General features: G+C 42.9%; 2 protein-coding genes across 2 annotated transcripts; both read right to left on the reverse strand.

Moving 5' to 3' along the window:
- Positions 1-1,550: 1,550 nt before the first annotated feature.
- On the reverse strand, positions 1,551-10,158 carry LOC117320966. The gene is made up of 2 exons (XM_033875454.1): positions 9,815-10,158; positions 1,551-3,808 (listed from the first exon to the last, which is right to left on the reverse strand). Exon 2 carries the CDS (start codon positions 3,804-3,806, stop codon positions 1,551-1,553), a length of 2,256 nt encoding a protein of 751 aa, XP_033731345.1. The 5' UTR covers positions 3,807-3,808; positions 9,815-10,158.
- On the reverse strand, positions 8,789-9,418 carry LOC117320967. Its single transcript, XM_033875455.1, has one exon. The coding sequence runs from the start codon at positions 9,416-9,418 to the stop codon at positions 8,789-8,791; it is 630 nt and encodes a 209-aa protein (XP_033731346.1).
- Positions 10,159-15,126: the final 4,968 nt, after the last annotated feature.

Raw genomic sequence — 15,126 nt, forward strand, 5'->3', positions numbered from 1 at the left:
TATACAAGTTTAAAGCTACAACATAAAACTTTTAATTATAAGGATAAGTACTTTAATACAAATCAAGCTACTCCAGAATTCTGACAGTTTGTTTCATCTTAAATTATGCAACTAACTATCAAAATACTCCAAAACACAGATTTTTTTTATTCAATCATTTCTTGAGATCATTTTTTTGTGAATTGATCATGATCATGACATACAACAAATTTTCAATGGATTTTATTGACTTCGTTTTTGAATGTATTTTCTTCAAATTCCATATACTATAGTAGACAATTATTAGCTCATTTACCGATATTTTTACATATATTCCCTAAAATAGATATACACATGTTGCCCGAAATGTGACGTTACTTTCGTTCTTATATTCTAACGTAAAAATGTCATTGCTATTTTTTTTTGAAATTTTATGCAATATCTCTTGAAATCAACTACAAAAAATTCTGTAAATATTATCAGATGAATAAGCAAATAATTCTTTACATGTAAGTGAAATTTCAATAAATTCCATTGAAAAACGAAGTCATAAAAATTAATTGGAAATTTGTCAAAATGCATGAAATATGCAGTAAAGATATTACGAATTTACCGTTACGTGACAGAAATAAAAATGCAATATAACTACGTCGAAGTTCGTCAATAAAGAAATAAAATTCTTCTTGTTCTCAATATTTGGGTGCTATCAATCAGGATGCTTATAAAATCCCAGGCGTATGGTAGCATAAATCTGTAAATTGAATACTTACGATTGAAACACACGTGGATCTAGCAGTTCTAAAGTAACGTTGCTGTTACACCACAAGCTAGTTACCTCGCTGTTGGTCACGCTATCTGGTTTACAATGGAGGTCGATCTATATCACCACGGGTCGCTGGACAGGTCAGGATACGGTGATGATACAGCAGTCAAATACTTATCCAATAGAATATACTGGCTTAGTGTCCTAGCTAAAAGCCCGGAGCACTAAGATAACTGGCACTACTTACGTAGAGATATACTGACTCCGTTAAAAACGAGAGATGGTCTAACACACGTGTTGTCTGATTGCCGGTCAGGTGTGAAGAGACTGTACACGGGGTAGATCTTTATCTGGCACGGGCCAGTGAACCGTGACGCACTTCCGGCGTAAGTAATCAGGTCAACTCGGCCCGAGACACTACATTCCTCCCAACTTTATAATGAAAGTCCTTTATGGCCGGAGGGTTGGTAATGGTATATACAAAGATCTTCCGTGTTTTGATCAAGTTCCTAAATTTTGACTCTGCACACTAAAAGCGTTGCGATGAAGTCACTTAAGTTACTACTGGGTTGCTTCCTCCAAAAAGGGGGAAATAGTAGGGATAAAATCCCTTGCAGTCAAATCCGGTTACGAGGCGCGGGTCGTCCTAAAAGGACACACAATCCTGTAAAATACATGGATGCAATCCCGACCTCAATGTCTAGAATACAATCCTCGATGATGAGGGTACGGGTAGCCTATAAAATAGACTCACTACCTAGTAAAATACTGAGGTACAACCCCGTCCCTAACTGTCCTTTCCGAGTTCCTAGTGACGAAACAGTCGTTGAGCGTTGGTTACGGTCGCATTCAGCAGGGATTCCGCCGTGTAACTGAGGTGTTTTGCTACAGCCTCCGCCGTCCAATACAATTGGTTGGGTGCAGACCACTTGCGGCCTGACCGGTTGAAGTAGGGGGCGTCGGTCTCCAACAACACTCTCTCAGGGTTGATCCACTTCAAGGCGCGAACCTGAGGTGGGGTGAATCCTGCAGCCATGCTGGTAAATCCGAAGTACAGATTCCTAAAAGCACTAGACCACTGCTCACGGACATAGGAATCCCCATTGAAACAATGGAGATATATCCGCTGGTCTTCAGGCACTGCCTTCTTTACGTAGTGTAGAAGAAGGAGGTATGCTTCTGCTCCACTATCTCCGGACATCCCTCTACAATGGAGAACCAAGACATGTCGAGGCTCCACCAATGGTAGAATCTTCTCCAACATGACTAACTGCTGCGGCCACTGCTCCGGTGGTACGGAGTGGTCAACACCAACTTCGCCAACTGCTGTCACTCTGCGTTGTCGTACGAGGTCCTTCAGCTTCCTGATGACACGATCCAACTCCGAGCTCGAGTATCTTTTCTTGGGGTGTACCCCTACTGCGACCTCCATATCCGCTGGTAGGGTCTTCAGACTATCCGTGGTTGGATAAGTCTCCGGGTCGCAGAAAGAGGCACAAGTCCCGGCGACGATTACCTCCTTTCCCTTGTCCATCCTGGTACCATCCAACACGGACTGGAACGTAGAGTCCAGTCGTAATCCCATGGCCTTCAGGGTGCGGTCAAGATGGAAGTGAGCATCAAACGCCCGAGGGGTTCGGGTTCCCACTTCCTCAGGGGCAGGAAATAACGTCCTCCAATACTCTCGCTCGGTAGCAGGGATCCGGGCAGCTATCAGCAACAAAACCTTCCAGTGGAGGAGGACGGCTACAGAGCTCACCGGTTCCAACGTGAAGTTGTCTGGACATGGTACACTCAAATAGCCACAAAATGCCCTCATCCCCACTATCTGGCAGTCTGAAAAGCTGAGCTTCTCCGATGATGTTGTCAACAGGTGCTGCATCTCCACGTACTCCACAAGGTCGTCCAAGTTGTCCACGGCTCTTCTCAAAAGCCATACAGCGGCTTGTAAAAGGGCCTCCTTCCGTCCACGAAGAACCTTGATTGCTGCAGGGGGCAGGCGCTCGTCAAAAACCCTCGGCAAATGATGGTTGAACGCGTGGGGCTTGGCGTAGCTCCCAACCTCCTTGCAGTCAGGAATCACACAGTGTCTGACCCTCGGCGCTCGGCTCCGCGACGTAGATCCAGAACCTCTCGGAACCTCTACCACTATTCCTCCTCGTCTCGGCTCGGCAGACGTCACAACTCGAGTGGTACGGGGCTCCTCAACGTGGACTGTCTTCCTGGGAATAGGTCCAGTTGACTGGCTGTGAGGGCGCTTACGGGGGCTCGTCCGACGCATAGGGGCAGACACTGAAGGGCTTCTGGCAGCTCTCCGCGGACTGGAACGATGACGGACAGGTGAGGGACTCCTACGGGAACTCTTCTTACGAGGACTGGTCCGGCGAGTACTCCTGGATGGCCGGTCACTTACCTTGGGTTTAGCACGGGAGACGGGGATAAAATCCTCACGCACACTGGCTGGACCCTTGGCAGAGACGCGACCTGACGGTACAGTCTGGCTATCTGGTCGCTGGGATGAGGATACAGCAGGCGATCCAATCAATGGCTCCTCCAACACGGGGGTATCCATGGTATCCACTGGGGGCATGAGCTCAATATCCATCGGGTCATCCCCCAAGAGGTCCAGGTCATCTTCCGATGCTGCAGGGGCCTCAGTGGTAACTGCATCCTCGATCCTGCGCTCCAGATTGGGGTCGGTAGACAGGCGAATGTCACGGTAACAAGCCGTCGACTCTGCAGGTACAGGTCCTACTCTAGGGCGACGACTCAGCGGGGCGACGTGCTGCTCAATCCAGGCGAATGAACGGAGCTGCAGCGAGTCCAAGGTTTCCGCGACCTTCTTCAGCCAACCTTCAAGTTGTCTCCGGTTAGCTCCCTTCTTACCCATCTTACCCTTTGCCAAACTGCACATATCCAAGACGATCTCGTCAAAGCGTTGATCCGACATCATACAGAGGGCCATCCGTTCGATGAATGCAGTAGGGGGCTGAAACAGCTCACCTCGGCGTAAACACGCTGCTGCCTGCTCATCAATGGGCTGAGTGGTCCCTCTGTTTGCCATATCTGTAAATAATCAGAACAGAGCACATGATTACTTATTACAGCAACCCTTACATTTGTATTTGTCAATATCAAGTGCCTCAGTAGCAGTTACGTTGACACAAGATCCATGATACCATTCCTGACAATAATCACATTGTATCATGAACCGGCCTTGCCATGGCTTACGACAAACACAAAAAACTTCTGTACTCTGGTCTGGTAGCTCCGCATCTCCTCCCCCTTTTGTCTTAAAGGTCTGGATCCACGCAGGGATTTTCCTATCTTTACAAGGGGCCATTCTATCATGGTTGGTCACCAAAACGGAACTGCGAAGCTTGATTTGATACAGGTAAGGCGATATCTTCTTCACTATAACTCCCGGTCCTTTCCAAGGGGAACATAGTTTTTTACATTTACCCTTGGTGACTGCAGTATCTAAAAGATACACGACATCTCCTTCAGCGTATGGTCTCTGTAGAATGCGTAGGTCATAATAACGCTTCATACGGTTAAGAGATGTCTTCAAATTACTCCTAGCGACGGTGTGAGCTTTCTCTAGGTTTCCTACCAGGGTAGACACATAGTCTTCAACACTGTTGGTTTTCTGGCCTGGTAAGGGAAACATGAGCTGGGCGGGCGTGTTCACTTCTTTCCCGAGCATCAGCATATTCGGAGTGAATCCTGTAGTCCGATTGACCGATGCGCGAATAGCTCCAGCTATTTGCTGGACATGCTCATCCCATTTATTTTGGGACTTCGCGAGGAAACAACGAACAGCGTCCATTAACGTTCGGTTATACCGTTCCACCTGTCCATTGGAAGACGGTCTGTAAGGTGTAGTACGAGCTTTATGGATATGGAGAGCCTGGCATAAAGCTTCGAACAACTTACTCTCAAAGTTTCGTCCCTGGTCGGAGAAGATTTGAAACGGATAACCAAACCGCGAAAAGAATCCGTCCACAGCTGCTCTCGCTGTTATTTCAGCTTTCTGGGAGGGTAGGGGAATGCACTCCACCCACTTGGTAAATTGGTCCACCATCATGAGGCAGTGTTCATTTCCGCTTGCTGTCTTAGGTAACGGTCCGAGGAAATCTATATGCACTCGTTCCATAGGAGCACCGGCGTGGTACTCCGTCATGGGGACGCGTCCGTAGCGTTTGTTTTTCTTGTTGCGGCTACAGACGTCACAGGAGGTTACATAGGTCTCAACGTCTCGTCCTAGATGTACCCAGAAAAACTTTTCTTTCAGCTTAGCCTTTGTTCTGGCTATTCCTTGATGAGCAGCTGAGGGAAGATCATGGTGCCACTCGAGGGTCTTCTCTGTCAGAGAGATTGGCACTACAAGCACCAAATCATCACTGTCAGTCTTCTGTTTAAATATCACACCGTCAATTAGTTTACAGATGTTTCTGTTTAACCAGTAGTACTTGGCTTCTGGAGAAGCTAGGAATAGCTCTCCCTGTCCAGGTTCTGATCCATCCAGTAGATATTTCCGGATAAACTGGAGGTCTGTGTCTTTTTCTTGTTCATCTTCGAGTTCACGGTAGGTGAACCCCCAACAAGATGGTGTCTCTGCTGTAGCTTCTTTTGCTAGCTGAACTGTACACATCCTAACCTGGAGCTGGTTATCCAGAAGCTCTATATCAAAACTTGATCCATCTGAACGATGTTCCACTGGCAGGGTGGATAAACTGTCATCTTTGAGTCCACTGTCATGTCCACCACAATCAGGATGTGGATAGTCAAGGAAAACCGAGGAAGCCGTATTTACCTGATGACTCCCCGGAGTTTGACTCGCAGAAGGTGGTTGGCCAATAATGGCCCTGTCATCTTTAAGCCGACTGTCATGGCTACCGCAATCAGGGTGTGGATAACCAAGGAAAACCGGAGTAGCCCTATTTACCTGATGACTACCCGGAGTTTGACTTGCAGAAGGGGGTTGGGTCGAACTGGCATCTTTAAGTCCACTGTCATGGCTACCACAATCAGGGTGAGGATAGCCAAGGAAAACCGGAGTAGCCCTATTTACCTGATGACTACCCGGAGTTTGACTCTCAGAAGATATACTGGCATGCATGTTCAGGGGACACTCAAGGAAACTGGTAGGCTTACTTTCTTTACCGGCAGAGTTACACACGGAACCAGCCGTGGCACTTTCGTACGGGCGTTGATCGCTAGCAGGAAAACTGTCATGAGTGCCTTGACATCCAAGATAACTGTCATGTTCACCTGGAGGGTGAACAAGGTAACTCGAACAACTCAAGAATGAATTGACCCCTGGCATGAGTGTCGAGTTGATTGTCCCTTTAGGAGGCTCTATAGGGCTAGAGTCCCCTAACCGGTCTTGCGGATCTAATGTGGCCACATTGTTGGTACCTACAAGGTACCCCTTATCACCGCAAGTCTTACTTCCCGTCAGGGCGGTTACGTCGTCTACTTCCAGTGAGAATTCGCCCCACTGTCTGTCAGCACGCTTACAATAATTGCAGCCTCCACAGGGCAAGTTTTCAGGCTTGATTCCAGCTATGTACGATGGGCATGGAGTCAGTTCATCCGGGATTCTGGATAGCGCGTCCGCATTTCCATGTTTGGTTCCGGGTCTGTGCTTCACAATCATATGGTATTGAGAAAGTTCCTCCATCCATCGTGCAAGCTGTCCCTGCGGCTCCTTAAATCGTAGCAGCCATGTTAGACTTGAATGGTCCGTCCTGACGGTAAACTGTCTACCTAAAAGGTAGTACTTAAACTGTCTTGTAAATCTCACAATACTAAGCAATTCCTTCCGAGTGGTGCAATATCTTTTCTGTTCGGCTGTGAGAGAGAAACTGCTAAAAGCAATAACTCTCTCAACCCCGTCTTGTACTTGATTCAGCACCCCTCCAATCGCTACATCCGAGGCATCTGTGTCTAAGATGAATGGATCCTTAGTATTTGGCAATGCTAAGATGGGAGGTCCTGTCAGCACCTTCTTAAGACTATCGAAGGCCTGTTGCTGTTCTGCGTCCCAATGAAATTTATTCTTTCCTGTGAGATTATACAAGGGTTGAGCTAACTCGGCGAAGTCCTTAATAAAGGAACGATGATAGTTCACCAATCCGAGAAACCGCTCCACATCTTTAGAGGACGTTGGTAAAGGCCAATTAGCTACCATGCTGGTGTCTGTATCCGACATCGCTATCTGGTCCTTTCCTACTATCCGACCTAAAAACTCGACTTCCGGTTGGAAAAGTAGACACTTTTTTGGTTTTAATTTCATCCCATGTTGTCTGAATCTTTCCAACGTTTCTCTCAAATTACTGAGGTGTTCCCTGAAGGTGTGTCCTAATACTAGGATGTCGTCCAAAAAGGCGAGAACTGTTTTCCAGGTGAGACCCCGCAAGATGAGATTCATTGCACGAGAAAATGTAGCGGGAGCGTTAGTCAGACCAAAACCCATACGAACATGTTCAAATAATCCGTATTTTGTAAGAAACGCCGTTTTCTTTCGATCCGTGTCCTTAACCTTGATTTGCCAATACGCGTTGTTGGCGTCTAGTTTGGAGAACCACGAACTTCCAGCTAGGGTGTCCAAACAATCCTCAACTAATGGTAGTGGAAAGGTGTCCTTAACAGTGACATCATTGAGCGCCCTGTAATCAATGCACCAACGCATTGAGCCGTCCTTACGTCTGACGAATACAGGTGCTGACGCCCACTCCGACATGGACTCCTGGATGACACCTGCGTCCAGCATTTTCTTAAGGTGAGCCTCCTCCTCCCCGGCAAATGATGCTGGCGTGCGACGCATTCGCAATTTAACAGGCTTGGCGTCGCTGGTGTCCACTGCATGCTCAATTTTGTCAAAAGTCCCGAGATCAAATTCATTCTTAGCGAAAACGTCCGAATAATGACGGAGAAGTTCAACTAAGTCCTTATTCTGAGATTCTGTCAAATATTTACTAGAATCAACAGCTAATTTCTGGAGATGCTCGGGTACCTTCCCAGTATCGGATGAGGTTTTGGTTTTGTCTGACTCGCTAACGTTGCGACATGTTGTCCTCTCATTTGTATGCCTCTGAATAGGTCTGGCGCTTATATCGGAGCGAATAAAATCCGCTGTTTCGGGGTTAAAATAATCCCGAACCTCAAAAGCGTTAGCTAGTAATTCTCCTTTCTTAATGGTCCTAAAATTGTCGCCTAAATTTACCAAACAAACAACGGGCTTAGTATGGGCATTACGAACTATTCGGGGTACTAGAAGATCCAGGTTCCCACTAGGCTCGATGTAATAGTCCTCCAAGTCCGCGTTCATTTTACCGGTTACTCTGACGACAGTGTTGGGTGGTACTACAAGTTTCCTTTCAGCTGTAACCCTGGCAATTATTGGTCTGTCATCTCTGAATTTCGTGTTTAAGTACACCCTCTCCTCCCCTATCAGAAGAGTATCTGTTTTCATATCGTGGATGGTGCCCCATTTGTGTAGGAGATCATGTCCTAATAACATTTCATCACTGATGGGGGCCACATACACGCTTTCCTTAAACACGCTGGAACCAATTTTCAGACTAATTGGCGCAATCCAAGTGCCATTCAGAGAAGATTCTGTGTCTGCCAAGTGCATTACAACATCTTTCAACTTCTTAGGTTTTTTCCGAAGTCTGTCAAATACAGATGTGGAGATAATAGTCATCTCTGCTCCGGAATCAATCCTGGCTGTAATGGGTACCTCTCCAACTGTGACCTTAACTAATGAGGAGCTAGCACAAATCCTATTGATATAAACAACCTCAGGTTTAGAGGTGACACAAAATGCATCATCTACTGTACTAAAAGCACCAGTAGCCTCTGAGTTAACAGGTTGTGAAATTGGTAAAGAAGAAGAAATATCTAGCAAAACATTTGCTGGATCGGTTGAAACAACCATGGGAGTAGTAGGCATGGGGTTAAAAACCTCCATAGAATCCATATCTAGGCCTAAATCTACAAGTGGCTCAGGGGCTTGGCCCGTAGTCCTGGGCCCTACTAGTTTAAAGAATCGGTAGAGTTCTTTGCCTTCTTGACCTTGTCTGGGTTCTTCTCACACCACTTTTTGTAGCGGCGGCAGTCTTTTTTCATATGGCCTGCTCCTTTACAAAAGAAGCAGGTTATTTCGTTGGAACCAGACTGTCCTTGAGCCTGTAGATTGGTCTTCCCCAGTTTAGCTGCAAGTTTGTTGACCTCCTTCTCAATTAGAGCTTTAATCTCATCTTGAGAAGACTTCACTGCATTGACTGAGGTTTCCTCCCTTCCTTTTTTCTTCTTTCCATCCACGGCCTGGCTAACATACTGATATTGTTTCATCAGGTTCAGAGCTCCTTCCATGGACCGTGGTCTGCTGAGAAACACATGTTTCCCTGCGTCTTTGTCAGTGCTCCCTTGGCAAAATCTGGAAATGGCCTCGGAACGGGCATGTTTCTCCGGTAGGTGACGAAATGCGGGTGTGGCGAGGGTCATAACTCTATCGGCCCAGTCATCGAGTGACTCGTCATTCTTCTGAGTGGCCTGTTGGAATTTGACCGTCGACGTCTCGGGTAATTCCTTAGCACCAAAACGTCCCTCCAATTTCTTCATAATTGTACGGAAAGAACATTCCCGTCCCATGCCGACATTCATTGTGAAATAATCCAAGGCCTTACCATCTAATGGATATTTTTTATTCAAAAAATAGGCATACAATAAATACAAAATTCCACCGTAAAAAATACTCCGTATCATAAAATAACACAGGAATATGTGGTGTAGAATAATGTTGTGCAATGAAAATGATACAAATTTAATCCTCGTATTATAAAATAACACACAGGAACGGTATCATGAATCTGTAAACCACGTGACTGCTGGCTGAGGAACAATTCGATAAAATCGTAATTGAAACCACAGAAAAATCAGGAAAACTGCGCGAAAATTGATAAATACAGGACTCAATGAATAAACATTAATTTATCAATTACTAGCCAATACTGCTGACACCATTAAAGTAACGTTGCTGTTACACCACAAGCTAGTTACCTCGCTGTTGGTCACGCTATCTGGTTTACAATGGAGGTCGATCTATATCACCACGGGTCGCTGGACAGGTCAGGATACGGTGATGATACAGCAGTCAAATACTTATCCAATAGAATATACTGGCTTAGTGTCCTAGCTAAAAGCCCGGAGCACTAAGATAACTGGCACTACTTACGTAGAGATATACTGACTCCGTTAAAAACGAGAGATGGTCTAACACACGTGTTGTCTGATTGCCGGTCAGGTGTGAAGAGACTGTACACGGGGTAGATCTTTATCTGGCACGGGCCAGTGAACCGTGACGCACTTCCGGCGTAAGTAATCAGGTCAACTCGGCCCGAGACACTACAGTTCTTTGTTAATTAAACTCGGGCCGTGTAAACTGTAATCGGTGATGAATTCATTATGAAAACCCTGAAACACGAAGTAATCAAGTATTAATATTAACATGTGTAGGCCCCTATTCACCTATATAATGTGAAACGATGTAGGAACGTGCAGAAGACGAAATAGATTTAAATAATAAAATTGTAAACTTACCTGGTCGCGATATCTGTGATATTTTCGGGTGAAAATGAGCATTTGTCGCCAAAAACAATAAGAAAGCTGATATTCTTTGGCCACTTACTGACAGATAGTCGATCTTCTTCAGTTAGGCAAGAAAATGAATTTCGTTTTTAGGCTATTCTATATCAAAATCGTGTTTGTTTATGTTTCTTCCGTAGATAAACATCCGGTGAAATTCAAACATGGCTATCAGACTTCCCGCTAAAATCTCGCTGTTTGTTGCATCATGGGATAAAAAAAAAGTTTTGTCGGAGATCTACTGTATCGATTTCATTCTTTTATTACTTGTTTTTTTATATTCTACTTCCTTAACCTCTATTGTTTCATACTTTTGGTATTACTACTTCAGCATTTAAAGCTTGCACATTGCACAAAATGATCGCACGAAGCGAACTCGTCAAATCTCGGTAGATTCCGTAAACCGAAGTAAACAAACGAGATCACGGCCCCGAGGTCATAGGTGAACCGACCGATGGTAATCTGACACAGGTATAAGCCTCGTCAGTACCTGTTATGTAATCCGGATGTTTTGTTTAAATGAGGGTAGGCACCTGTGACCTGATCGTAGTGAAAGGCAGTCAAGCTTGACAATATTAATTGTTATAATTAACGCCGCGGGCATAAGACTTAGTCTAAGAGGGGCAATATGTGTACAGGTGAGACGGGAGGTACACAGGTAACTCCAATAAACAATAAAGCTAGGTATGATTTGCCATTACAGTCGACTGTCGCTTATATTAATTAACACCACGGGTGAAATTAACTTTCGGTACGACGTTAAGCATATATCCTGATCGCTTTGTTAGCTTAACACACAGGTTTCAAGATTTAGTTTAAAACAGTTTAAATATTTTTGATCGATCTTGGTGTTGCAGTTATTCAAGCCGTCTACTATATCAATTAAAATATTTATGATAGATCTTGGTATTGATCTTGATTTTTGTATACAATAGAGTATTTTATTTGTACACACAACACTCCTACGAGATCATTCTACAACAGATTAGAGTACAGCTACATTGTGTCGTTGTCCGAATTATCGTACGATCTTGCTAAATAAATATCAGACAAATTAAAGTTTTCTTTTTGTGTTCACTTTCACCATTTCAATGAATGCGATGTAATTCTGATTTAAATACCGGAATATTGTTCCTTGATCATGCCTGTTTGTTGTCAGCCAAGCCATATCGAGATCGAGATCATCACAGCGCTTGACTTCAATATACGTTTTACAAAGAAGCGTCCGAGTGACTATATCAGTATTACACATGTTTATATGAGTATATCGGTGAATATTTTGACAGAACACGACGTGATTTCGGGTGCAATTATCAGATGTAATCTTAAAACCACGTATATCCAGCAAGTATATGATATGCAGACAAAGAGCAGGTGATTTTAATTTCATTTGAATGAATTAAAAGCGTATTACAGGCACGGGCACGTGTGTTCGTAGAGTGATCCCCGATCTGGTAGAGGTTAACGTTTGGATAAACGAAATGTTTTAAACTCCGTTAAAGAGTTTATAATTAAAGCCAAAATACTGTAACTTCAAAGAACGATCTGGAACAAAATTTTTATAGAGCTAAGTTTTGACGTTCGTCACATGAACGTATAGTAACATTCATCAATGTGAAGTTTATTACTTCTGAGATGCATATGGAAATACAAACGAAAAGTGACAAAGAAATCACCGTTAAAATGTGTGAACCTTACTAACAAAGTACATTGAAGTGAAATACTTATGATAATAATTGTTGAATTTTAATTATTTTTAGATAAATTTCTGTGGTACTGATCAAAGTATGAAAAGTATTTTTTAGAACATAAAAAAGACAAAAAAAACAAGAGGCCCAATGGGCCTGTATCGCTCACCTGGCTCTAGAGCAAATTTGCAGTTGATTGAGGTCATTTCTACAGATACTATGCTGATAACAACTTTATTCAAATATCAGAGTAAGCTAAGTTTATTCATGTCAATATATTTTTTAGTCCCTCATTCCAGCATACTATTGGCCTAAGATCGGGTCTTGGCTCTTTGCTCTAAGCATGCTACAGACAGGCCCAATATCAAGTCCCTGGGCCTCTTGGTTATTGAGAAGAAGTCTTTTAAAGATTTTAACCTAATTGACCCATGTGACCTTGAATGAAGGTCAAGGTCATCTATTTGAACAAACTTGGTAGCCCTTCACCCAAGCATGCTACAGGCCCAATATCAATTCCCTGGGCCTCTTGGTTATTGAGAAGAAGTCGTTTGAATATTATAACCTATTTGACAAATGTGACCTTGAATGAAGGTCAAGGTCATTTATTTTAACAAACTTGGTAGCCTTTCACCCCAGCATGCTACAGGCCCAATATCAAGTCCCTGTGCCTCTTGGTTATTGAGAAGAAGTCTTTTGAAGATTATAGTGTATTTGACCCATGTGACCTTGAATGATAGTCAAAGTCATTTATTTTAACAAACTTGGTAGCCCTTCACGCCAGCATGCTACAGGCCCAATATCAATTCCCTGGGCCTCTTGGTTATTGAGAAGAAGTCGTTTGAAGATTATAGTGTATTTGACCCATGTGACCTTGAATGATAGTCAAGGTCATTTATTTTAACAAACTTGGTAGCCCTTCACTTTAGCATGCTACAGGCCCAATATCAAGTCCCTGGGCCCTAGTTATTGAGAAGAAGTCGTTTGAAGATTATAACCTATTTGACCCATGTGACCTTGAATGAAGGTCAAGGTCATTTATTTTAACAAACTTGGTAGCCTTTCACCCCAGCATGATACAGGCCAAATATCAAGTCCCTGTGCCTCTTGGTTATTGAGAAGAAGTCTTTTGAAGATTATAGCCTATTTGACCCCTGTGACCTTGAATGAAGGTCAAGGTCATTTATTTGAACAAACTTTGTAGCCCTTCACCCCAGCATGCTACAGGCCCAATATCAGGTCCCTGGGTCTTCTGGTTATTGAGAAGAAGTTGTTTGAAGATTATAGTGTATTTGACCCCTGTGACCTTGAATGAAGGTCAAAGTAATTTATTTTAACAAACTTGGTAGCCCTTCACTTTAGCATGCTACAGGCCCAATATCAAGTCCCTGGGCCTCTTGGTTATTGAGAAGAAGTCGTTTGAAGATTATAGTCTATTTGACCCGTGTGACCTTGAATGAAAGTCAAGGTCATTTATTTTAACAAACTTGGTAGCCCTTCACCCCAGCATGCTACAGGCCCAATATCAGGTCCCTGGGGCTTTTGGTTATTGAGAAGAAGTTGTTTGAAGATTATAGCGTATTTGACCCCTGTGACCTTGAATGAAGGTCAAAGTAATTTATTTTAACAAACTTGGTAGCCCTTCACCCAAGTATACTACAGGCCCAATATGAAGTTCCTGGGCCTCTTGGTTATTGAGAAGAAGTTGTTTAAATGAAAAAGTTGACGCCGGACGGACGGCCGGACAGACGGCCGGACGGCCGGACAGACGGACGGACGACGGACGCCGCACCATGGCATAAGCTCACTGGCCCTTCGGGCAGGTGAGCTAAAAAAACCAACAAAAAACGAGATCAAAAACATTTAATATTACAAAATGATAATTTTCTGTATCTTATTTGATAGATATTTGTTGTGGTTAATCCTGGGTATTATTTTTTTAGTCTTAGATTTGTAGTCGACTGAAAAAGTCAGATTTAATTTTGAAAATATTAATATGCTTTAACCCCTCACAATGTCTGAAAATATTCTAAGTCCATAATAAGTACAAAAAAAGCACAATGGCATTAGCTGAAAAATTCTAAGTCCCAAAAAAGTAGGAAAAAAGTACATCCATATTTTCACAATCTTTCAAAAAAATTCTAAGTCAGATTTTAGCACAAAAAAAGTACTCTGAAAAATTTCAGAGTCCAAATAAAGTACAGAAAAAGTACCCTGAAAAATTTCTAAGTCCAGAATAAGTACAAAAAAAGTACTCTGAAAAATTTCAGAGTCCAAATAAAGTACAGAAAAAGTACCCTGAAAAGTTTCTAAGTCCAGAAAAGTACAAAAAAAGTACTCTGAGAAATTTCAGAGTCCAAATTTAGTACAGAAAAAGTACTCTGAAAAATTTCTAAGTCCAGAAAAGTACAAAAAAAGTATACTTTTTTGGTACTTTTTCAAAAAAGTAGGAAAAAGTGTATACTTAAAGTAGCATAAAAGTATACTTTAGTGTGCTTTATTTCGGTATGGGTGGTGTTAGATTACACAAATGTGTGATTTCTACTGGTGTTAGATTACACAAATGTGTGATTTCTACTGGTGTTATAAAACACAAATGTGTGATTTCTACTGGTGTTATAAAACACAAATGTGTGATTTCTACTGGTGTTAGATTACACAAATATGTGATTTCTACTGGTGTTATAAAACACAAATGTGTGATTTCTACTTGTGTTATATAACACAAATGTGTGATTTCTACTGGTGTTATATAACACAAATGTGTGATTTCTACTGGTGTTATATAACACAAATGTGTGATTTCTACTGGTGTTATATAACACAAATGTGTGATTTCTACTGGTGTTATATAACACAAATATGTGATTTCTACTGGTGTTAGATTACACAAATGTGTGATTTCTACTGGTGTTATAAAACACAAATGTGTGATTTCTACTGGTGTTATATAACACAAATGTGTGATTTCTACTGGTGTTATAAAACACAAATGTGTGATTTCTACTGATGTTAGATTACACAAATGGCAAGCATTGACCA

The sequence above is a fragment of the Pecten maximus genome, unplaced genomic scaffold (genome assembly GCF_902652985.1).
Source record: "Pecten maximus unplaced genomic scaffold, xPecMax1.1, whole genome shotgun sequence".
NCBI classification, from domain to species: Eukaryota; Metazoa; Mollusca; class Bivalvia; order Pectinida; family Pectinidae; genus Pecten; species Pecten maximus.

What these genes read in the sequence shown, in the direction of transcription:
- LOC117320966 (XM_033875454.1), bottom strand. Translation starts at nt 3,806, where the DNA reads ATGGCAAACAGAGGGACCACTCAGCCCATTGATGAGCAGGCAGCAGCG.
- LOC117320967 (XM_033875455.1), bottom strand. Translation starts at nt 9,418, where the DNA reads ATGAATGTCGGCATGGGACGGGAATGTTCTTTCCGTACAATTATGAAG.